Below are 24,173 nucleotides of genomic sequence, written 5' to 3'. Positions count from 1 at the left end.
CAGCTGGCAACTGCAAACCTGCCAATATGAATTTAACTCTGAACGCCAGTTTGCCAACGTCGGACTAAATCTGATTTGATTATTCGTCTGTTTCTTGTCAACCCCATTAGAATTACTGTATACGTTTAAAAACAAGTGCGCTGGAAATGTTGACATCTGTCTTGCAGCGCTTCCGCATTCATGTTGTAAGTGGATGACGCAGATAATGTCTCTGGTGCATGTTTTATTGAGAGGATGAGGCTGAAATCTGAATAAGCTCACAAAGCAGCTGTTGGCCATTAGTCTGTGCGGATGTCGCTGAGAAATGTGAGATGATTTATTACAATCCGACTCTCGCATGTTTATTTACGGAATTGGTGTCTAGAATAAAGAGGAGCATACAAAAGAAAGGAAACGAAAAGTCCCTTTAAGCTGGCTGTTGCTTACTGGAACTTTCTCCATGGTTAAACAATCACGAAATGCTAGTCATTATCCTTTTTTTATAATAATAATAACGATAACAATCAATGAAACGACGGGGGGTCTTATAAAACAGCTAGAGGAGACACACATCGATGATAACAAATGATATTTACCCTACACTATTGCTTCTATCGACACGAACATTTCTAATGAATTTAAGTTTTCGTACAAAAAAAAAAGCTGGACAGTTATTAGAAAAAAACAAATGAAGGGTGATTTTATAATTGAAATGTAATGTTGGGGGGGCTGGTTTGGTTTCTCATTCAGACTTGAGTGCCATAGGAAGTGGAGTGATGACTGACGGTGCTGGGCGCGACGGCATCGCGGGCCGTCAGAGTCATCTGCGACAAGTTTCGAGGATCGCTCGTGTCTTCCGGTGTAAACATTTTCACCAATCGCTGCGCATTCACAGGATACGCCAATCGTCAGATATTTGTGCAGTGAAAAAGAAATAAAAAAGAAAGATTTGTCTCACCTGCACGAAAGTTCCTTTGGTGATGATAAATTTGTAGATCATGTAAATGGGGATGCAAGACAGCGGGATGGCTGTGAGTACCCAACCGACTTTGATGGACCAAGCCGGGTAGGTGTAATCTTGTGTGTCCAGCGGGACCGGATCGATCAATGTGCAGATGAAAATTAGCTAGACACCAATGAGAATTTATTAAGATTTGATTTATTTCATTGAATGTTGTAATAGTCTACCAGAATAAAGATGGGGCTGACGTAAGCCCAAGTGATTTTCCAAAAGGGTCCCGGTTGGAAGCCGAGCATAGACTCAATGTCGTCGGAGAACCTCTGGGTACCGTAACACCAGCTCACGCCCATAGCCTCCACAAACACTAAGAAGAGGATGGCTATGCCAGGGCCGTAGACATTCAATAAATCGACCAAATACATTCCACCCTGCGCCAACGTTAAAAAATTGAGATTGTACTCTAAAATGAAATGACATTTGAGTTGGTCTTTACATAAGTTGTGGTCGGGAGAGCACAGAGGTAGATGAAAACGAGTAATATCCCGACAAATAGTTCCCTCCGGCGGCCCAGTAAGACGGGATACTCATCGCACAGTCCCGTGATCATGGCCTCTAATCCACCAAAAGTGCTATCCAATCCTTTCGAAAAATTAAAAAACATAAAAATTAGAATGATTTCTTATTTTTAATAGTCGTGAATCTATTTACCAAGCGTAATCAATAGGAAAAAGAATATCATCGACCAAAATGTCGATCCGGCCATCGTCGCTATTGCTTCCGGATAAACGACGAAAACTAATCCAGGACCTATTCAACAATTTCGAAATATCCAAATTTTAGAAATCTCAACAAATTTGATGAATTAAATCAAGCAAACCTTCCAGTCCAAGTTGATCGATCGAAACGTTTCTAATTTCGGCCATGTAACCGAGCACGGCGAAGATGACAAAGCCGGCCAGTAAGCTGGTGGCCAAGTTGATGGAGCTCGTCAACAAGGCGTCACTACGCGAGTATATACACATATACACACGGGCCAAGAGAGAGAGAAGAAAAAATAAGTTTAGTCGAGAGGATTATTAGGGCTTTTGTCGACTGATGATTGGCAGAGTCTATACGACGTTGAAGAGAAAACTCGTATGAAAAGGGGTTCCCCATTCAAGTGGTCGTTTAGTCATCGATCGAGGACTCGATTCGGACAATAAGGGAGAAGATTAGAGCGTAGAATGAGGAAGGAGAAGAGAGAGAGACGGGAGTGACTCACTAGAAGCAATTGTTGTGGAACTTGTTGTAACTGGAGAGGGCCAATAGGGTGCCGAAACCAGGTCCCAGTGAGAAAAATACTTGTGACGCCGCATCGGTCCAAACCTGTCACACCGCATCGATAAAAAAAAATATGGAAAGAAATCAATATTCAATTGAATAAAAATAAGAGGCCGGAATATTAAAAAATCCGTCAAACTTGACAAATTAAAACATGTGCGAAATCCAGCGTTATTTCGAAACCCCGGGGGAAACCCATTACGTGTGTGAAAACCGAATTATAACTGTAACTGAATTTTGCCACAAGTTTTAGCAGCACCTATCGTGGATAGATTTTTTTTCCCCAATCGATTTTATCCCGCCGGAGCGCGTTGAAGGATCTAAAGCAATTAATTATCTAGGAAGCTTTATGCATTCCGTTATTTTTGGCTGTATAACGGAGGAAACAAAATCTAATAAATACACTTCAATTGAAATTAAAAAATTGCTGTAGGCGGCACAAGAAACTCTCAGGATTCTCAACGGAGAATTTGACTTCATTGCGCGCAAGATTCAAAATTATTATTAATATTTTAAACAAAAATAATAATGAAAATCAGATGGGGGCCGCGAACCTTTGTTTCAGCCAGTTTACTCCACTGGGGCGTGAGGAAGTAGCGGATGCCATCACCGGCGCCTGGCAGCGATGCGCCGCGGAAGAGGAGGATGATGAGGACAATATAAGGAGCGACGGCCGTGATCCAAACGGCCTACATAGGCAAAAGAGGCAAGCGCACATAAAAGACAAGAGAGTTATTATTATTATTAGAATATCGGAAAACGAATATCATAATCATGCGCGATGGGAGTGTGTTGTTATACACGGATGAAACGATTTTTCGAGTGGATCTATTCCAATTCTCCTTCCCAGGAGCAAAAATCACGGGGGGGGGGGGGGCCCTCATCGTTTCTCTGACTGGGGCTCTCAAACAGGCATCAAGTCGCTCAATCTAGACCCTATTCAATATGTCGAGAAGCAGAGCAACTCGAGGGTGATAGTCTGTGAGTGTCGAGTGGCTTAACAAACACACTCTAAAGACGATATTATTCCAATCAGGCTGAGCGTCGGCAGCGTCGCAGCTCAGAGTGCCAAAATAATCGAATACACAAGGAACAGGAGGCCCAACTGTTGTGAGACTCAACAACGGACCAGCACCAGCACCGCCACTGCTGCAATCGCAAAGGGGCAATACACAATGCAGCCGCGTTTCATCCGCCGATTGCATTAGCGAGTCTGCGCGATCCTTTTTAACTCCGGCTCCATTTGTTTTTCGAAACCAAATAAATACAAGCGGCGAGTCGGTCAAGCCGGAGAAAGAAAAAACAATTCGGAAAAAGGAAAGAAATAGATTCGACTGTATGGTACTCTGGCAAATGAGTTTGGGTTGGCGAAGAAGAAGAAGAAGAAGTATATAGTAGTACCAGATAGATTGAATCTATAGATATTACTTTGAGGCAGATAGATAAGACAAGAAAGGGTGGGTGGGGAGAGCGGAAGATGGAGGGATCGATGCAATAACAAGCGGAAGAGGAATCCGGAAAGAGTTGAGAGAAAAAGAGTTTGAGTAGCCCAATCAGATCAAATACACGTATGGAGAGAGTATCATAGATACATATAGACCCCCCAAGTGATGTTGCGATGATGCAGCTGCTGCTCTTATACCCATCGAAACATTTCAAACCGGGGTGGGGCGAATGAGAGAGAGAGAAGACGTAAGAAAAAATGTAATTACTTTGCCAGTCGATCGGACTCCCTTCCACAGTGAGAAGTAGACGAGGACAAAGACGGCAAAGACGCACAGGGCCAGCGACCATTTGATTGCTCCGAGATCGTCCATCCCGTCCGACCGGTAATTCTCCAAGACGTTCCGCCTAATAGTTTTAGGAATAATAATGGTAAATAATATCTTTTTAAATTGGTAAATGAGTGGGCGAGAATAAATCGTACTCAAAGTATTCCTGGGCGGGACTTCGGACGAACGTGCCGTTATCGACGGGTCCGACAAGTGCGCAACTGTTGGTGTTCCACGGGTGGTCGCACGACGTCCAGGGCAACTCGGACGTGAACGAAGCCACAAAATAGTAGACGGCCCAGCCGATGATGGTATTATAGTACATGCCCATGTAGAAATCGATGATGCAAATGGCGTAGCCCACTCCTGCGTGTTGTGTACACAAGTCAAGTGACGCGTGTTTTTTGTTAAATCAAACTTTAAAAATAAAACAAAACGACAATGATTTGTACCTTTCAGGGCCGGGCAGATGCGCTTCCAGAGAGTTAGGCAGCCGCTGCGGTGAAACTGTCCCAGGGCCAGCTCCATGTAGAATAGCGGCAGACCGCCAAAGACCATCATGACGACATATGGAATGAGGAACGCACCTGTACAAAAAGAAAAATAACACCGTCGAAGGATCGATTTAATTTTCATTCACGGAATTATTCAATCAGCGGTCAAGTTTACCTCCTCCGTTTTTGTAGCCTGGGGTGGGGTGGAGCAGAAAGAAAAGGAAAGTTCAATTTTGTCAATTAATTACTGCGAGGATTAATTTTGATTGAAAAGAGATAATGGATATTAATAATGCGTACAGATGTAAGGGAATCGCCAGACGTTGCCAAGATCGACCGCAAAGCCAATGACGGCCAGAAGGAATTCGGCTTTCTTGGCCCAGGTTTCGCGTTCCTGCAGGGCTGGTGAGTCCTCGTTGGGCGCATCCGGCCGGTGGCTTCCGGCGCTCACCGCCGTAGTCTCCGAGAGGAAGAAAACGATTTGCGCCTTGTCTTCGTCCTGCTGCTCGTCGGGATGGTGATTGAGTAGAATGGGTTCGTGCTGATCGTCGGCCGCCGCCGCTAAGCCGGAAACCTTGCCGGACAGGTTGGTCTCTTTCGCCATCTTGTCCGGCTGCTGCTGCTGCTGTTTCAGAAGACTCTCAGCCGATGGCGACGTCGACGACAACGAGGGGCTATTTCCGCACTGGATCCGCTTTTGGCTGCCGCTGCCCTCCACCGCTACTGCTACCGTCCCGTTGCTAGCGCTCGCCTTCTCCGGGAGCATCGGGATCGCTTCGTGAGTGTGCGGGACCCAAAACCTTTTAGTTCGTATTTGTTTTTTTAAAAAGCTGTTGTTGTTGTTCTTTCTTTCTTTTATTTTTGTCCCTTTTAATAATAATAAAAGAAGAAGCTCGTACAATCAACAAGCCATTTCAAAAAGGGGGAATCCACAGATGCTGCCAAAACGGCCAATCAACTTAATTGATTAAGAACGTCCTGCTGTGGAACGTCCAATCGAATCACAAGTTTCAATACATAACCAAATTAAAAATTTCGAGTTCAATTTTTCGTCGCCAAAAACAAACAAACTTACCATGCGCTGGATGAACTAGACGAAGTTGCTCTGAACCAAATGCATGGTGGTGGATATTTAGAGATGCCTGGAACGGGAGAAGCGGGATGAATCAGGAGCACACAAAGGAGGTGAGGATAGGCGACCGATCCGGCAGAGTGGCGGGAAACGAATCATCGACGATCAACTCGACATGAGAGCGTAGCCATCGCGATAGCAAACAACTGTGTGTGTGTGTATGGGGGGGGTGCACCAAAGAAGAGTCTGTATAGCCCAGTCTCTCTCTCTCTCCTCCATAGAGAGCATATATACTACAAGACAAGAAAATATATAAAGAGAGAGAGGCCGGGCCGCCGATGAGTCAAAAGAGTTTGCCCCGTGAGTTTCGGTCCCACCCTTTTCTTTTCGAGCCTCTTTTCTTTCCGTTTTCCACGCCGGCGCTCTCCTCTTCGACGCTCAACTCGGACACATCTCCTTTCGCTAACAATGAGAAAACAAATCATCCATAGACGAATGCTATATGGCATCAAAACATCTTTTTTAACTGGCAATCAACAACCTGAGAGACTACTAACTTGTTAGACCTATTGTTTGGACAATAAAAACCGGGCCTCAATCACACACCTATTCTTACCATTCCGAGCTTTCTAATCCGGATAACCAGCGGCGATGAAAACGCCAAGTCTAGAAAAATGTGATGTTGGAAGAAATTTAATCAACCTGATGCTTGGCAATATTTAAACTTACGTTTGGTGTGTGTATATATCTTCTGGGCTCCTGCGGGACTCTATAGAGCGTTTATCTGCCGCTTATAGAGAGCTCTATATCCCATAGAGCGCCACCTCCGTTGTTTGACTTTTAGCGACTCTTTTTTCTTCCGGCGGCCGAGTGAGGGTCTTCTTTTTCTCAACCCGGCGCGGGGGCTCTTGATTGTATTCCTCCATCTTGATATGCTAATGGCGCTGACACATGAGGATAGGGAGTTTGGGGCAGAGCAGTTGGATCGTATCTAGGCACTCTCTCCCCCCGCCAGTCAGTTGGGAGGGGCACTACATCATCGGGACCGACATCCTCCTCCTCGCCGGACGCCGATCGTCTAGATTGGACTTTGGGCTCTGTGGCCAGCCACCCTCCCCCGCCAATGTCCATAAAGACTGACCTCACGATTTGCATTCAATTAGAATGGAACGTGAGAGAGAAACAGCGCCGAGTGAGAGCCACCCGGCCCGGACGGAGAAGATGGAGCGATCGACGGACTCGGCGTGACAGACGAGACTTACTATATCGCGCTAGAACATTCAACAAAAGTGAGTCGAGCAGGCGAACAATGCAGAATGTTCGGGGTGGGTTGATGGCGTTTGTTCTACCCTGAAACAAAAACAAAAGGAAACTAAATAAAAATAAAAATAACAAAAGAGAATTCTTTCGCTTTGGCGTATACTCTGCTGGTCCCGATCAATTGGCGCCATTATAACAAAAGCACGACACTGGCATAAAAGACAACGGGCGGATCACGATCGTCGAGCTATCACCATCTGTCATCAATAAAAAAAGGTGGAATCATCGACAGCTCTCTTCGGGTAGTACTGGATAACTGTGAAAAATTTAGAACAAGGAACGGACGACTATTGTTTAAAGCAAATCAATTAGGTGGTAATTGAACCGTAAGAAATGATAAAACATCTCATCAAGTTACTCACAATTTTAACGGAAGATATCGCCGATACATGAGGCCTTCGAATCAAAATGGGATGAGGATAATCGAAAATTGCTATCAGATAAAGGGGATAACTTCCATTGAACCTGAATGTGTTGAAAAGAAAACGAAACCACTTAAAAATCGACACGGAAACTGAAATAAGACTTAAAAAAGTATCAGTTTAAGTTTTTCGTTAATAAGCGACGCGGAAGAGACCGGTCCCACCGATAGTCGGAAGTTGAGAGTATATATTCCGTTTGTCAATTCTCTCCGTGACGAGTTTCATCGATTGAAAACACACGGGGACAGAAACACTAACAGACAAGAGGGAGATATACAATACCGACATGGCGAAAGTCAGGATCATCATCAGTACCTCCTCCCTCGTCGACCTCTGCCCCGCCTTCACCTCCTCCTCTTCTCGACACCTTCTTTGATAGCTTCAGCACGACTCGATAATCACGACACGGACGGCCGAGCTTCTCTCTGTTTCTTCACCTAATTAACAAACATACACCAACAGATTAAAAATACTTGTCGAAAGAATAAAAAAGGCAAAGGGATACTTTTCTTTGTGTCTCGTCTTAGACTGGACGATTAACGAGCATTCTCTGTTCTTCCTCCATAGCAGAATCTCTAGCATAAATCTTATTTTAGCTTTCTTATTCTGCTTTTTTTCAGGACGATGTGATCTAACAAATCCGAGAAACAGTTTAGTTTCGATACATTAATTAAAAGATTTTCTATTACCGCTGAGTTTGGTTTAAATCTTAAGATGAAGCCGGGACCATGGCAAATTTTTTTACAGAAACAGTGTGGATGGGTCAGCCCTAGAATTTGGCCTTTTCCAAATGACAACAATAGGACTTAAAGGCATATTTTACGGTAACATGCTTAGTTTAATTATTTTGACAATCGTAATGGACGTGCCAAAACTGAGAATCTCATTGGCAATCCCAACTGTGGTAAAGCAAAATAACAACAGTTTAGTAATGATGAAACAGTAAATGGTTAATTACTTAATTTGAATATTTGGTTTTACCTAAACACGAACAGAACAGTACCATGAGAAATAAATGGACCTCAAAAGGATGTTGTATGAACAGTGCATTTGTATGTGTATACTATGCTTGAGTTGTCTACGACGTCCATTGTGAAGAAGTGATTAAAAACTGGCGCCAGCCCAATAACGGATATCGTGTCTAATTACGAGGCCGCAACCTAATTTTTTTCAGACGAGTCTGTTCAAACAAATGGGAATGAAAGATATCAGTTATTAATATTATTACATACACACAATTGCTACTTGAACAAAACCATCCTGTGAGCGGATGAATTTACATTGGAAATAGGTGTTGATACCTGATGCTTGGCGGCATTATAATACTGAAAGAGGGTTACAATTCAATTTGCTGGGTTTGTTGCTACTTCTCTTACATGAGGCACTTGGCTGTCATAAGAAATTTTGATTTATTTTTGCAACCACCTTAATTGAAATGAATTGCCCCTTGAATTTTGGTGTTTAGTTGACCTTCCGTTGAAGTGCACAGTTTGTCAAGTTCAGATGTGAACATGGTGATTCTTAAGTGGGGTTGACAAACCGTAATGAAATAAGAAATCATAGTTCCCACTTACGAGTGCTTACGATAACATTGGTCAAAAGAGCTTAAATTAGCTAGTCGGTAAAATTGACTGTTTGTGCTAAATGAGCCTCTGAAATCTGAATGATGTAAACGAAATGATGATGCAGTATTGCTTCTAATAGTGAAGAGAACCTGTAGTCCTGTATAGACTCGATTGTTTTGTCAAGAAACACTAAATAAAAGAGAGATTTAAAAGAATTTCTCGCTAAGTTTTTGAAAGCAGTAGCGGGTTTAACCGGCAATACGAAAACGACTTCACACGAGAACAACAAGAGTCCCTCTAGTGTTCATAGAGTCAAATACTGATTAACTCCATCTAGAAACTAATTGTGGCATTACGATGAAGTACACTGTTTCTTCTTCAAATTAATAAACATAGCACTTTTTAGTTTTTACATTTGAAATTTGAAACATTGATACTTACAACCGTTGAATTCAATCTTTGACTATATGGTTGAACTTTCTGTTTTCAACAGAATTTGTATCTGACATTCTGAGTGTCAAATTTACTTAAACGAAAAAAGCCGAGTGTCTCCAAATTACGACCTTTTTCTGTTCTTCTAAGTGTTGAGCCCTGAACTCCTCATTCTTGCTACACAGGTGGGCATATTTATCAGATTTCTCTGTGTGTTGTTGTACTAGTGTTTCCTTGACAAATATGTGTGTTAATTTTGGTATTAGCCCTTGGTCTAGACTAAGAAAAATTTTGTAGCGAGTGAACTGAGGGCAGAATCATTCCCAGTTGAATAGCCTGATAAAGTCCAGCTCCACAATTGTTGTATCGTTAGCACCCAGATATTGTTAAGGTTTCTTTTGTTCAGTTTGTGACTGCTTAAAATGTTTTGTCGGTCTACAACCAAAAATGCAGCCTGATTCATCCTTTCTGTTTTTCAATTCGCAGACTTGCCTAACATTGAAATGATGATTGAAAATCCAGAGGCCCTGAAGTTGTGGCTCACAGCTGCCCTAGCCCCATTGTAAGAATCACTGACACAATATTGATTTCAAATGATTTCATCATCGATAATATACATATAAATTTTTTCAGGTGTGATGCAGATCCTGTAGTCCTTGCCAAGCATGTGCTTGCCCTGCTAAACAAGGAAAACCCAGAGTCTGAGCTGCGTGGAGCCATGTGTGATGAGCTTGATGTATTCCTTCAACAAGAGACAAAAGGGTTTGTCGACCAATTATTCGTCACCTTGGAAACCAAATCGTACCTGCAACGGAGTCCAACGTCCCGTTCCAGGTCACGCAGTCCGAATCGTGATCGGGACCGGACTGCCCGTAGGTCCCGGGATCATGCAACGATCAACAACAGAAGAAACGATCGCAGTCGATCACCGCCGAGACGTCCGTCTTCTCGTCCCCCTGTCGTGGCTCCCGGATTTGATTTGCCGCCGGTCGGAGCCCCTGCCCAAGCATTGATCGTCCCTCCACCCTGGTTCCAACGGGTTCAGTGCGCCCATTTCAGAGATCATAGTAGATGCCCGAGGGGCGATCTCTGCTACTATGTCACCGGTCCATACCAGCCGGATGAGGATTTATGGGAATCATTGGACATGCCTGGAAGAGATCCACCACAAAATCCTCAGCAGCCCCCCCTGGGCAACTACCAGCCGCCACCGCCAGGCAGCCCGCCAGTTGTTCCTACTCCCGAGACGGAATTCCCTGATGATCAAGGTACAACAATAGTCCCTCAGGCAGTGGCCTAGAGTGGCACGGAATCTCCAATCTAATCAAACTTAACGCCATTCGATAGAGCTCGTTAAGCCGATTCGAATGGTGTATGGGAAAGTTTGTGCAAATGAACGCATCCCTGAGTAAATCGACTTTAAAGTTTTTGGTTTACCGGGCTTCCGTAGCGTCCTTGGCCGCCCCTTTGCGCACCCCTGAGCCCACCCCTCGTCCCTTGAGGGATCACCCCTTTTTTATTTTGCGGTACCTGAGAGCCTTTTTTCGAAAAATTTTTGCCCGCAACCGGACTCGAACTCGGAACATCCTCGCTCAACATGTACTTCAACCGAGTACTATAACCACTACACCATGGAAGTTGTGGAGAGACGGACTTCAAATACATAGAAACTCTAAGGTTTTTTTGCACCTTCTCTTGTTTTGTGTGTTGACGTGCCCATAAGGACAGACATAATAACAGACACACATAAGGATAATTCATGGCGAAACGCAGAGCCATATTACCTCGTAAACTAATATTCGTAACTAACTCACACACTTTGAAAAATGTCCAACTCGATAAAAGATCTCTCCCGTGCGTTAATCTCTTGGACGCGTATTGCGACCACGAAAATGTAGCTGTCAGGTCGTCCATAATGGTGTAATAAGAGCCATTTATGCAAATCATGTCTTTTATAAGGCTCAAAAGAGCCAAAGGGTGCCAATTCTTTTGTTACCGTCATTGTTGCCATTGCCTCTATATAAGACAACTCTCTAAACGTGAGTTGCCAAATTTGTGAGCTGTATTGTCTCTTCATAGTCTTATTTTCGATACTGATGTTTTAAATACAACATATTCGAAAATATTTGTATCATATATGGTGTAGTTGTTATAGTACTCGGGTGGTAGTACATGTTGAGCAAGCATGTTCCAAGTTCAAATCCGATGGAGGGCAACAATTTTTCGAAAAAAAGGCTCTCGGGAGTTATTGATATTGTGGGCACGTCAACAAAAAAAAACAAGAGAAGGTGCCAAAAAAACTTAAGTGTTTTTATGTATTTGAAGTCTAGTCTTTCCATAATTGTGGCCACCCTATGCGACTCCATCAGTCATCGGCTTACCCTGACGGTTGTTATTGGTATTGCGGGCATGTCAACAAAAAAAACAAGAGAAGGTGCCAAAAAAACTTTTCGAAAAAAGGCTCTCAGGTACCGCAAAATAAAAAAGGGGTGATCCCTCAAGGGACGAGGGGTGGGCTCAGGGGTGCGCAAAGGGGCGGCCAAGGACGCTACGGAAGCCCGGTAAACCAAAAACTTTAAAGTCGATTTACTCAGGGATGCGTTCATTTGCACAAACTTTCCCATACACCATTCGAATCGGCTTAACGAGCTCTATCGAATGGCGTTAAGTTTGATTAGATTGGAGATTCCGTGCCACTCTAGGCCACTGCCGTCCCTCATTTTCATGCAGTTAATCTGATCTTAATTGACTTTTATTTTTTATTTTTGGAATGATCAAGTAGAGCACATGTTCGACCAGAACGCCACCATTAAGGAAACGGATGAAGACGAAGATGATCTTGCTTCGGAAATGATCAACGTCGAGCCAGGTATATCTTTTAATTCGATTCGAATTTCCTCCCTAATCAATTCTTTGTCATTTACTTTTTAGCCACGCCCACTGAAGAGGAGGGAAACAACAACGGCCAGGTAACATTTAGTAGAACGTTGAAAGTCCATTTCATTCAAACTCTATTCAATTTTTTCAATTTTAGTCAACTGACGGACTGTCTGGCACTCAGATCATCGTGACGGCATCGACCCCCATGGTTGAAAACGAATGTTTTGACCCGACAGATGAAAAGACATCCGACGTCAAGGAAAACGAAATGGAACAAGAATTTGGCGAAGAGATGGAACCGCCTCCGCCACCAGCACCGGAGCCATCAACAACCGAAACGTCGTCATCATCACTAGACCAACCGTTGCCGCCGCCAGCACCGATCGCTGACGAGGCTGTGGTCAGCAAAGGATTCGTCGACGAGTTTGTCCAACTGGAAACGGCCAAGGAATCTTAGAAGAGAAGAACCCTCATTATCTGTATGGGCCCTCATGCATTTCAACTGCTGCTCATTGAGCAATAATTGTTTCTAAATTCCTCCCCAATAACCTTTGTGAAAATTTCATAGAAGCTTGTCAAAATATCTTTTACGTGTTCAAGGCATTTGTCAAACATTTGCCCTTAGTCTGGATGATGATCTCATCCAGCAGTCGAGTCCATGTCGTGCGAAATTCCTGTTTGATTACAAAGACAATTCTCCAAGCCTTTCAAAAATAAATTTGAAAAAGGAAAAAAAAAAGATTTCTACTTGCTTATTTTCCAGGTATATAAATGCTGATATCAAAACTCATTTGTAAGAAAAGAGGAGTCGACTAGTCCGACCATAATTGATTTCCAATTAATTATATTTATTTTCACTAGTCCATTTCCATATTCTCAAAAAAATTTGTCATGTTTTAGATTGTCAACATGTCAAGTTTTTATTCCAAAATAACTTAACACTTGTAGTGTCTGTGGGAAAATTGGAAACCAGATAATAATGAGATTTAAAAAAAGTAATCGTAAATACTCTCCTCCTTTTCATTTTGTGACAACATTTCATTTGCGTGTGTGCGTGTAAGATCCGCTACTATATCGTCGTTTGACATTTGAGTCATTTGAGTTTACTTTTCTTAATTCTGAGCTCCTTATTACCTTGGTCATTCCCCAAAACACACAGTCTCACCCCCTACTTTATCTAATCTATTTGACTTTTGCGAGAAAAATTCAAGTGCATCATGCCATCCGAAGCGAGAGAGGAAGCCTCGACGACGAACGCGGCCACAACGGCCGCAAAGACTCAGCTGGAAATTCAAGAAATGATTCTTGAGAGAATCAAAGAATTGCTTGGAATATCAATTTTTTTAAAGCTTCTTCTTATGAGTCGTGGAGATTTATGAGTTTTCTAAGTTTGGAGCGTAGGTCGTCTATGTTCTATTACAGGAACTGAGTGACTGTATTGCACAAAGCGTGTCAAATTGAACGCGTAACATTTTCGTTTTTTTTTTCGTGAGTCAATTGTTTTTTTTTGCGCGTTTGAATTGCGATTTTTTAATCGTGGTGGTGGCGACTGGAAACTAAGCCTCGTCTGACTTTGCCTACGGGAAATTTTAGCAACTAGAATGTTATTACGGGAAACTGTCAGATTCAGATCAGTCTCAGTAACTTATTGCCAGTTCGAGTCGTGTAAAGTTCTATTTTAAAAAACGGTAAGATTGAAAGAAATTTGTTTTTTCAAAGTTTTCTCTTTCAAACATTTCTTTTACCTTTTTTTTACTAATATTTTAAATAGGTTTTTTCTTGAAAAGAATACAATGGATAGAAGTAATACTTTAACTGTTCAGACCAACCAAGATCACAAAACAGAGAAAAGCAATGCAGTTTCACCAACAACTCAAAGTTTTTTTTTTTTGTTTTCCAATCAGCGTTGTTTCTAACTTATTCTTAGCTCTTTTTTACTATTTGTTTCTGTACTATGTTTGTTTCTTTTCTCAAGATGTCCAGTATGTAGCAAGGAGTTAATTGAATTGCAAGCTGAAATCGAGGGGTTCCAAATCCCAATCGAGACGCTGAAGAATCGACTGCGCGCCATTCGAGCAGAGAACCTATCACCACGAGAGCAACTGCAACTTCTAAATGTAAATAGCCTGCCTCAATATTATCTTTATAACTGGTATTCATTGGTGCTCAAATGTCTTGGAATTATTTAGGATTTGGCTGAATATGGGGAAAATATAACGGTCATCCAAAACCAGATAATGGATCTTCGTCGAGGGTTGGATGACTTCAATCGTGGCTAATCTGTTATTGGCTTGGCCCAATCCAAAACGAATTTGAACGGAAAGTCGAGCTCATGGCGCTATTGTTTCGCCCACCCGAATTGTGTGATTTATTATTTGTGTATTCATTTTTTTCCCCGCAGTGAATTTATTTAATTTTTTTCATTTTTTGGGGGGTATGTAACAGGTGAAAATTTGTTACTCAATAAGAATTAAATTTCATGTTTGATTATTTTAAATGTAAGAGTATTATAGCGCTTGATTCGAAACTCCCTGGTATTGTCGGGCAATTGTCTATCTGCACGCACGCGGACCATAAAAGATGATACGATTATGTTGGTTAAACACCCAAGCGATGGGTTGAAAGAAAATAAATACTTAAACTTGATTGTTATGCAAATACCTACGGTTCTCAGTTTGCTCTCCCCACCCTTTGCACCTTCAATATCCATTAGGTAAACCAAAAAGGCCAAACGTGAAAACTCAGGATGGGCCTGAGAAACGCCCACCTCAATTTTTAGTAGCAGTAGCTCAGTTTGACATTGAAGTTTATTTTAGGATTTAACCACCATGATTTCACTCAATTATTTAATTTACTTTAATGCAACTAGTTTTAGTTTTAAAGTGAGTAGGTTAGGAGATGAATCCGAGTAAATGAGAAAAGATAGGGGGTTTTGGGTGGGTAAAGTGAAATACTATAAGGAATAAGTTAATTACAGCATTTGAAATTTAATTTCTTGAATAATAAATATACTGGATACGTTTTAATTTAAATAATCCAAGAAATCTTGCGAGTTTCCGGTCTTGCTCATATTTTGAAAATGTGGTTTGTTAAATTGTTATGCGCACTAAAAACACCGGAAAGCGACGAAATGATAGGGAGACTTTCAGATCTCAAATTATTTCGAATATCTCCGAACAAAATTTTTTGTTTTGAACCAGTTGAGAGTTGAGAGCTTGAGCCACAAGTCCTCGAAGACTTGAGCACCTGACGAGAGACATTCAGATAAGAGACTACGCCAATAATTTGTTGTTGTTTGGTCTAAATAATTTTGACAACGCTCACATTTTTTTGGAGAGTAACTTTTATTTTTTTATTCAAAGAGTTGGGTGGTTATCGTGTTGACGTATGTGCGTATGTGTGGATTACGTGTTTATCGTCAACTTTCTGTCATTAAACTAATAATTCTTTAAACTTTTTGCTATTAAAAGTTAATTACCATTTAAGTTTCTTTAGTCATGGCAACCCAAGTGTATATCAAGTCTGGTAAAAGTTTTCTCTACGAGTCAACGGAAAAAAATGTAGTTGGGCGTGGCGCTCACGGTAAGGTTTTTTCCGGACATTTTAAGCCAGATTTGAATACACCATGGGGAAAAGTCTCTGATGAGGAAAAAAACGCGGCTATCAAACGAGTAGAAATTGATTTTAAGGAGGAAAACTGGATGGATATTGGAAATGATCGGGAAGTTGTTGCGTTGAAAGAATTGAGACATTCCTGCATCGTGCGTTTGTTCGCTGTTGAAGACGATGACAATTTCAGGTAATAACTACAATATTATTACAATTTTTTTAATTTAGTAATTCTCCATTAGAACGTTTCATCGTGAGTAGAAACTACATTTTTGAACTGTGTCAAGGGACCCTTGAAGAATTTTTCACGAAAAAATATGACGAACTTATGCCTGATGAAATAGAAGGACTTTATCAGATGGCGTCTGGTTTGAAGTTCATTCACGAGAAAAAGATGATCCACCGAGACATCAAGCCCGAAAATATCCTCATTTCGGTACTGGATGGAAGTGCTCGACTGAAAATAGCAGATTTAGGATTCACCAAACGGCTAAAAGAAGACGGGATTCATTACGATTTGGCGAGTGGACTAAAGGGAACCGAATATTACATGGCCCCAGAGTTATTGGCAGTCAGGAACCTAACAGGGCGTGTTCTTGATACGGAGTGCACAATTGCGACTGATGTTTTTGCCGCTGGATGCACTTTCTTTCGCTACCTCAACGGAGGTCTCCATCCTTTCGGCCAAGGCTTCAACATTGAAGTAAACATTATGAAGGGGAATCTAATCAATGCAACAAGTAAGAACAACAATACGTTACATCATTTGTATAAGATATGAGATGATACACATGCGGCAATTTTGACATTTTTATGCTTATTGATTTACTATACAAAATATTTACAGAATACGAGGGGGAACCGTGGAAAACGGTTCTAGCAACAATGGTGAAGCTCAACCCTAAAGAGCGACCGTCATTCTCAACAATTGTTGAAGTATTGGAGAAACATCTTGAAGCTTCAAGTAGTTGGTCTTCTTCAGCGTCGGGTAAAGCGTCTAAAAATATAATTTCCCTACCACGCTAAATGTTGCACAAATCTTGCCTTAGGTAATAAAAGGAATAATTTTTCCTCCCAGGATATAATCGGATATAATTCTTCATATACTCATTTTGCTTCTTATCCGAGTAGAATGAACGTAACATTGCTATACCTTTTCATTCTGTGGTTTATTATATAGGAGAAGAATCGCTTTTACCTATTATTGTTGACCCAAACGAAAATTATGACAAAACTAGAACGAGTAATGTTGGTGACGTGGAATATAGTCGGAGCAATTTCATCGGTAGGGGAGCTTATGGAGTCGTCTACGCTGGAACCTTCAAAGGCGAAAAAGTGGCAGTCAAGCGAGTACAACTCATGGACTCTCGTGGCAGCGAAAAAATTTTTAGAAGATCCTTAGAAATTCAGCACCTTCTCAATCATCGGAACGTTGTGCAGTTCAAACACTTTGAAAAAGACGATGATTTCGGGTAAATGATTTATAAAGCAATTCAATTTTATTTTTTTGTATTAATGAGTATCGCAGAAATTATACTTAAGGGCATTGTTATCTTTATAATTCGCCCATTGTGATCTCCTTTTTTCTGTGATCCAGGTACTTTGTTATGGAGTTGTGTGCTGCATCACTTCAGGATTACATTAAGGGAAAATATAAAGGACCGATGCCCACGGATAAGCAAGTTCTTTTCCAGTTGGCGAATGGGCTGGAGTACATTCATTCAATGGGAATCTTACACCGAGATATCAGTCCTGCAAATATTCTGATTTCTTTAACGGAACCAGTTCAAATGAAATGGTCAGGTTTCGGGTCAAGCAAGCCAGTAAATGAAAGAGGATCTTGTTCATTAAGTGGAGTAAAAGGATCCCAAAATTGGATGTCCCCGGAAGAGATGAGCATGTTTCAGTCAGGGGAGAATGCCGACCATAGGCGTGGATCTGTAAAAAGTGAAGGCTCTTCCCTACCAAGACAAGTTTTTTGCTATCGAAAAACGATTAATACAGGGTTGTAGATCTTTTTATGCTGATCATTTTTCATATATGGTTTAGGGTGTGCAAATGAGCGGGAGTGCCCGTAAAACGCGTTCAAAGTTTCGAGTTTTACGGGGCTGACGCGCAGCCCACGCCGGCCAGAAAGGGGGTCGAGCAGGGGGGTGGCGCGTACCCATGGGAGAGGGGTGAGTGAAGGGGGGTATACCTGGGCCATACTATACTAGCCCATGTTTCCCCATCTGCTCCCATGTCACCGGTGGTCTAATGGTCAGCATCCCGGGCTGATATGTCGAAGGACCGAGGTTCGAATCTTGGCCCAGTCGAAAAGAGAAATTCAAAAACAATTGAAATTTTAAAATTTTAAAATGGGAATAGCATCAGTCACTGCTATATCATGCGGTCATATGTTGCATTACATAAAGCTGTTGTTGATGGAAGTGGAAGATCGGAGTAACATGTCGAAGTACCGAGGATCGAATCACGACCAAGTCGAAAAATAAATTTTTAAAAAATTTTAATTTTAAAATTTTAAAAAGACAATAGCACCTGTCACTGCTATATCGTGCGGTCACATGTTCAATTGCATAAGTCAATGTCTTAGGTAATTGACGGCTAGCTATCATATGGCTCATGCTTTCCGTTTCGATATGTCACTGGTAGTCTATTGGTCAGCAACTCGGGTTGATGATCCAAAGGATCGAGGTTCGTATCCCGTCAAGTCGATTAGGAAAACTAAGTTCAATAAGTTCAATTTTTGAAAAATTTAACTTGAAAAGCTTCCGGAGTTGGTGAAGATAGATTGGTGAAGATAGGTATCTTCCACTTCCATTAACTCCGGTATCATGGTAACTCATGGTAACTCATCTGCATGGTGTATCATGCATCATGGTAACTCTTCACGACCGCGAAAATATCGTGATGACTGTGGAGAGGACAATGGAAGAAGGTAGAAATGACGAAGAGCTTTTTAAGTTAAATTTGTCAGAAATTGAATTTTGTTTCATTTTGTGTGATTGTCTCGACCGGGATTCGAACCTCGGTCCTTTAGCATGGCAACTCGCATTGCTGACCATTAGACTACCGTTCAGATGTATGGTCAAAGGGAATGCATAAACCGTATGGTAGCTAGCCATCGATAAGCTAAGACATTGGCTAATGAAATGCAACATGTGACCGCATGATATAGAAGTGACTGATGCAGTTGTCTTTATAAAATTTCAAAATTCAATTATTATGAAATATCTATTTCGACTTGTCGTTCCTCAAGAGAATGATATAGCAGTGACTGATGCTATTCCCATTTTAAAATTTTTGTTTGCCATTTTTTTTTTTTGCCATTTTAAAAATTCAATTGTTTTTGAATTTCTCTTTTCGACTGGGCCAAGATTCGAACCTCGGTTCTTCGACATATCAGCCCGGGATGCTGACCATTAGACCACCGGTGACATGGGAGCAAAATGGGGAAACATGGGCTCGTATAGTATGGCCCAGGTATATCCCCCTTCACTCACCCCTCTCCCATGGGTACGCGCCACCCCCCTGCTCGACCCCCTTTCTGGCCGGCGTGGGCTGCGCGTCAGCCCCGTAAAACTCGAAACTTTGAACGCGTTTTACGGGCACTCCCGCTCATTTGCACACCCTAAACCATATATGAAAAATGATCAGCATAAAAAGATCTACAACCCTGTATTAATCGTTTTTCGATAGCAAAAAACTGGTCTTGGTAGGGAAGAGCCAAAGTGAAATATTTTCTGCTGGCTGCGTTTTTATCTTCTTCCTGTTACGTGGAAAGCATCCGTTTGGGAAATCGTATGGCATACCTACGAACATTTTTCAAGGCCGTCCCGTAAATGGTTCGTAAATTTTATTACACAATAATTTATAACCTTAAGCAAAAATGGACATAGAAAATGTGGAACAATCGGTTCGTTATTTATGTATACATATCGTTTCCTATCCAAATTTAGCGATCCCGGAGGAACATTTCGCCCGTCCTTTCGTCCTTCCAATGATCGCAAACGATCCTGAGAAGAGAATTTCTCTACGGAAGGTCATCGACCAATTGACACCCCTTCAACCACCAAGCCGACTGAATTTGCTGCAATACGACAACCAAAATTTACTGTGCAGTACAGGAATTCTTTCCATTGTTTATCATGTTGGAACGTTTGAAGGATCGCCACTGGCCGTCAAAAGGGTTCCACGGAAGAATTGCACCACAAAATCCTTTGAGGAACTGAAACGATTGGATCACTCGAATATTGTTCGTTTGCTTCATTTTGATCAAGATGACGATTACAGGTAAAAGTTTTTGCAATTGCCTCATTAAGACGTTATTGACTTATTGGCCGTCATTTCTTTTAGATATTTTGGGATAGAATTGTGCGTGGCATCTTTGGACCAAATTTTTCTTCCAGAAGAGGATCCAAAGAAATATAACGGACCGGTTTCATCTGACGAGCAATTTTGTTTCCAGTTTATCAGTGGATTGGAGTACATCCACGGGAAATACCTCGTTCACGGGTCCATCAAACCCACCAACATTTTGATTTCGTCAAGAAAAGATCCGCAAATCAAGTTGTCAGATTTTGGATTGACCACGTCATGTCTGAACGAGGGTCACACAACGAAACCTGTGGTTTGTGGAATTCTTAGTTCGCGGTATTGGTTGGCTCCAGAATTCCTTGATTCTAGTGATGGGAAATTTACAAAAGAATGCGACATCTTTGCCGCTGGAAGTGTTTTCTTCTATTTCCTGAGCAAAGGCTGCCATTTGTTTGGTGATAGCCACGAAATACTAAAAAATACTTGCGAAGGAAATCAGTTCAACTTGTTTAGTAAGTTTAAGCTTATATTACATTTATTACCAATCCACTATGTTGGAAGTCCAAACTAAAGGGTCACATTTTACTCCCATGTAGAGAAAATGACTATTGGACATTTTGCAATGGGATTGATCCGTTGGATGACTCAAAAAGATCCCAAAAAACGACCTGAACTGTCCGTACTCTACACTCATTTGGAATTAGTTCAACCAATGAAGAACCTCAAAGTAGTTGGGAAGATTCAATTCTCTCGAAATCATTTTTTGGCCAAAGGTGGTTATGGAAATGTATACCTGGGCTGTTGTGAACGCTCCAACTCCGACGTTGTTATCAAGCGAATGGAATTGCTCGAAGGAAACCGAAAGGGAATTGACACACAATTAACAGCTTTACAAAATCTGAGTCATCCCAATATTGTCAAATTCTTTGATTCCGCTTCAGATCTTGATTTCATGTGAATATTCCTTTTTAACGACATTTTCCTACTATTCATAGGTACTTTATTATACTTATAAATAACATAAACATTTAAAACACATTTTGTAGACACATAGCCATCGAGAAATGTCTGACATCACTTGATAAATATTGCCGACAACCGCTTCTTTATCAAGGGGTTATTCCGATGCCAACGGATCAGGAAGTTCTCGTTCAGATGGCCGAAGGTCTTCACTACATCCACTCGCAAAAAATCGTGAATGAATCACAACCTTTGATTTATCGGAATGTTAAACCTGAAAACATTTTAATTTCGTGTGACCATCCGGCCGTCATCAAATGGGCCGATTTTGGACTGTCAAGAGCCGTTGTCAGTGGTAGCAAATCTTTTACGTGGAGTCAGCTGAAAGGAACTGAACGTTGGCTGGCACCAGAGTTAATTCAAAGTGACGCAGGAGCGAAAGTGAGAGGAAGTCAAAGTTGCGATGTCTTCGCTCTCGGCTGCGTCTTTTTCTTCTTCTTGACACAAGGAATGCATCCGTTCGGAGACGGAGACGATAACACTGTACAAGGCAATATAGATAACGGGATGCAAGTCAATCTAAATCGTAAGCAAATTCCTTAAATTTATTATTTACCTTTCTTTTTGATCAAATTCTTGTTTATTAATCTTCTTAGAGTTATCAAAGGAACATTTCGCCTTCTCCATCATAGAAAAAATGATTCAGAACGATCCACATTTGCGACCGAACATGTCAGCAGTTGTCGGTGAGCTTCAATTAGGTAAGATGGAATATAAATCTGTTGCATACAAATATAGAAATTCCGTAGCAAAATGTCGCATTTGCCCGCTCTTTCGTTCCAAATGATCGAAAACGATCCTGAGAAGAGAATTTCTTTATCAGAGGTCATCGACCAATCGACACCTTTTCAACCGACAAACCGACTGTCATTGCTGCAATACGACAGCAGAAATTTGCTGTGCAGTACAGGAACCTCTTCTCTTGTTTTTCACGTTGGAACGTTTGGAGGATCGCCACTGGCCGTCAAAAGAGTTCCACGGAAGAATTGTACCACAAAATCCTTTGAGGAACTGAAACAAATAAATCACCCGAATATTATTCAGTTGCTTCATTTTGATCAAGATTCCGATTACAGGTAAAAGTTTTTGCAATTGCCTCATTAAGACGTTATTGACTTATTGGCCGTCATTTCTTTCAGATATTTTGGGATGGAATTGTGCGTGGCATCTTTGGACCAACTTTTCCTTCCAGAAGACGATCCAAAGAAATATAAAGGACCGATTCCGTCTGAAGAGCAATTTTGTTTTCAGCTCATCAGTGGATTGGAGTACATTCACGGGAAAAACCTCGTTCACGGGTCGATGAAACCCACCAACGTTTTGATTTCGTCACGTCAAGATCTGCTAATCAAGTTGTCAGATTTTGGATTGACTACGTCAAGTTTAAATGAGGGTCACTCAACGAAACGTTTGATTCGTGGATTTCTTAGTTCGCGGTATTGGTTGGCTCCAGAATTGCTTGAAAGTGATTCTACTGATGGGAAATCTACAAAAGAGAGCGACATCTTTGCCGCTGGAAGTGTTTTCTTCTATTTCCTGAGCAAAGGATGCCATTTGTTTGAGGATGCAACCCACGAGATATTAAAAAATACTTGCGAAGGAAATCAGTTCAACTTGTTTAGTAAGTTTAAACTTATATTACATTTATTACCAATCCACTATGTTGGAAGTCCAAACTAAAGCACACTTTATTTCTATATATAGAGAAAATGCTTCCTGATGGGCACTTTGCAATAGGATTGATCCGTTGGATGACTCAAAAGCATCCCAAAAAACGACCTGAACTGTCCAAGAAGTCCGTACTCTACGCTCACTTGGAATTAGTTCAACCAATGAAGAAACTCGAAACTGTTGGGACCATTCAGTTCTCCAGAGACCATTTTTTGGCCAAAGGTGGTTACGGAAGCGTATTCCTGGGCCGTTGTGAAAGCTCCACCTCCGACGTTGTTGTCAAGCGAATGGAATTGCTCGAAGGAAACCGAAAGGAAGAAATTGACAGAGAATTAACAGCTTTAAAAAACCTGAGTCATCCCAATATTGTCAAATTCTTTGATTCCGCTTCAAATTCTGATTTCATGTACATGTTTTGCACCATTTTTTAAAATAACTTTTCTCTACTTTACATAGTGATTACTTTTTTTTCATCTTCATTTACAGACACATAGCCATCGAGAAATGCCTGACATCACTGGATAAATATTGCCGACATCCGCTTCTTTATTATCAAGGGGTTAAAACGATGCCAACAGATGAGCAAGTTCTCGTTCAGATGGCCGAAGGTCTTCACTACATCCACTCGCAAAAAATCGTGAATGAATCACAACCTTTGATCCATCGGGACGTCAAACCCGAAAACATTTTAATTTCGTGTGACCATCCGGCCGTCATCAAATGGGCCGATTTTGGACTGTCAAGAGCCGTTGTCAGTGGTAGCAAATCTTTTACGTGGAGTCACTTGAAAGGAACTGAACGTTGGTTTGCACAAGAGTTAATTCAATGTGACGTAGAAGCGAAAGTGAGAGGAAGTCAACGTTGCGATGTCTTTGCTCTCGGCTGCGTCTTTTTCTTCTTCTTGACTCAAGGAATGCATCCGTTCGGAGACGGGGACAAATACATTGTTCAATATAATATAAAAGACATGAAGCCAGTCAATCTAAATCGTAAGCAATTCCTTAAATTATTATTTACCTTTCTATTTAATCAAAATCTTGTCTATTAATTGTGTTTAGAGTTATCAAAGGAACATTTCGCCTTCTCCATCATAGAAGAAATGATTCAAAACGATCCACGTTCGCGACCGAACATGTCAGCAGTTGTCGATGCACTTCAATTACCGACACCATCGGCTTGTTTAGAGAATAGCGGCAACGAACATGTCTCTGCTGTAAAACGTCAGCGTGATTTGGAAAATGAACAGGATACCAGTAATAAGGGGAAAAAACTTCGTTTTGACAAGTTTAACTAAATGAAAAACCTTTGAATTTCATTGTGTGTACTGATGATTTTTAGA

General features: G+C 41.4%; 3 protein-coding genes across 18 annotated transcripts; 2 read left to right on the top strand and 1 right to left on the bottom strand.

Annotated features, from left to right (window-relative positions):
* Positions 1–298: 298 nt before the first annotated feature.
* LOC124312927 (sodium-dependent serotonin transporter-like) lies at positions 299–9,178 on the bottom strand. 14 transcript variants are annotated; one of them, XM_046777502.1, is made up of 24 exons: positions 8,642–9,178; positions 8,322–8,520; positions 8,030–8,239; positions 7,846–7,971; positions 7,656–7,777; positions 7,505–7,593; positions 7,281–7,383; positions 7,022–7,174; positions 6,328–6,948; positions 6,215–6,264; positions 5,602–6,060; positions 4,827–5,326; positions 4,702–4,719; positions 4,485–4,619; positions 4,188–4,398; positions 3,973–4,111; positions 2,815–2,949; positions 2,202–2,305; positions 1,818–1,942; positions 1,649–1,747; positions 1,434–1,579; positions 1,168–1,368; positions 938–1,105; positions 299–860 (listed from the first exon to the last, which is right to left on the bottom strand). In XM_046777502.1, the coding sequence occupies exons 12-24, from the start codon at positions 5,290–5,292 to the stop codon at positions 726–728; spliced, it is 2,082 nt and encodes a 693-aa protein (XP_046633458.1). In that variant the 5' UTR covers positions 5,293–5,326; positions 5,602–6,060; positions 6,215–6,264; positions 6,328–6,948; positions 7,022–7,174; positions 7,281–7,383; positions 7,505–7,593; positions 7,656–7,777; positions 7,846–7,971; positions 8,030–8,239; positions 8,322–8,520; positions 8,642–9,178; the 3' UTR covers positions 299–725. The 14 variants fall into 14 exon arrangements, with proteins under 14 accessions (XP_046633458.1, XP_046633457.1, XP_046633461.1 ...); XM_046777501.1 differs by lacking the exon at positions 7,505–7,593 and having other exon boundaries at positions 7,623–7,777; positions 8,621–9,178; XM_046777505.1 differs by lacking the exon at positions 7,505–7,593 and having other exon boundaries at positions 7,022–7,205; positions 7,623–7,777.
* Positions 9,179–9,275: 97 nt separating this feature from the next.
* Positions 9,276–12,931, top strand: LOC124313184 (pollen-specific leucine-rich repeat extensin-like protein 2). 3 transcript variants are annotated; one of them, XM_046777970.1, is made up of 7 exons: positions 9,276–9,522; positions 9,824–9,899; positions 9,971–10,099; positions 10,172–10,605; positions 12,117–12,206; positions 12,269–12,306; positions 12,372–12,931. In XM_046777970.1, exons 2-7 carry the CDS (start codon positions 9,841–9,843, stop codon positions 12,672–12,674), a joined length of 1,053 nt encoding a protein of 350 aa, XP_046633926.1. In that variant the 5' UTR covers positions 9,276–9,522; positions 9,824–9,840; the 3' UTR covers positions 12,675–12,931. The 3 variants fall into 3 exon arrangements, with proteins under 3 accessions (XP_046633926.1, XP_046633925.1, XP_046633924.1); XM_046777969.1 differs by having other exon boundaries at positions 9,971–10,605; positions 12,120–12,206; XM_046777968.1 differs by having other exon boundaries at positions 9,971–10,605.
* Positions 12,932–15,586: 2,655 nt separating this feature from the next.
* LOC124313755 lies at positions 15,587–24,128 on the top strand. The gene is made up of 16 exons (XM_046778565.1): positions 15,587–16,016; positions 16,088–16,566; positions 16,674–16,814; positions 17,007–17,298; positions 17,424–17,773; positions 19,558–19,671; positions 19,786–20,119; positions 20,183–20,655; positions 20,740–21,097; positions 21,190–21,689; positions 21,760–21,864; positions 22,113–22,239; positions 22,303–22,784; positions 22,868–23,240; positions 23,321–23,823; positions 23,893–24,128. Exons 1-16 carry the CDS (start codon positions 15,715–15,717, stop codon positions 24,126–24,128), a joined length of 5,169 nt encoding a protein of 1,722 aa, XP_046634521.1. The 5' UTR covers positions 15,587–15,714.
* The last annotated feature ends 45 nt before the right edge of the window (positions 24,129–24,173 follow it).

This window comes from Daphnia pulicaria, chromosome 9, assembly GCF_021234035.1.
Source record: "Daphnia pulicaria isolate SC F1-1A chromosome 9, SC_F0-13Bv2, whole genome shotgun sequence".
NCBI classification, from domain to species: domain Eukaryota; kingdom Metazoa; phylum Arthropoda; class Branchiopoda; order Diplostraca; family Daphniidae; genus Daphnia; species Daphnia pulicaria.
The sequence above is the reverse complement of the archived record's forward strand: the minus strand, read 5'-3'. Positions and strand labels throughout refer to the sequence as shown.

Bases quoted from the DNA above. Each gene is read 5' to 3' on its own strand.
- LOC124312927 (XM_046777501.1), bottom strand. From the start codon at position 5,292: ATGCTCCCGGAGAAGGCGAGCGCTAGCAACGGGACGGTAGCAGTAGCG. The intron at 1,943-2,201 runs GTGAGTCACTCC...ATACTCGCGTAG, and splicing joins TTCCACAACAATTGCTTCTA to TGACGCCTTGTTGACGAGCT. The intron at 1,369-1,433 runs GTAAAGACCAAC...ACGTTGGCGCAG, and splicing joins CTCTCCCGACCACAACTTAT to GGTGGAATGTATTTGGTCGA.
- LOC124313184 (XM_046777968.1), top strand. From the start codon at position 9,841: ATGATGATTGAAAATCCAGAGGCCCTGAAGTTGTGGCTCACAGCTGCC. The intron at 12,207-12,268 runs GTATATCTTTTA...TTTACTTTTTAG, and splicing joins AATGATCAACGTCGAGCCAG to CCACGCCCACTGAAGAGGAG. The intron at 12,307-12,371 runs GTAACATTTAGT...TTTCAATTTTAG, and splicing joins AGGGAAACAACAACGGCCAG to TCAACTGACGGACTGTCTGG.
- LOC124313755 (XM_046778565.1), top strand. From the start codon at position 15,715: ATGGCAACCCAAGTGTATATCAAGTCTGGTAAAAGTTTTCTCTACGAG. The intron at 16,567-16,673 runs GTAAGAACAACA...AAATATTTACAG, and splicing joins GAATCTAATCAATGCAACAA to AATACGAGGGGGAACCGTGG. The intron at 21,098-21,189 runs GTGAATATTCCT...CACATTTTGTAG, and splicing joins GCTTCAGATCTTGATTTCAT to ACACATAGCCATCGAGAAAT.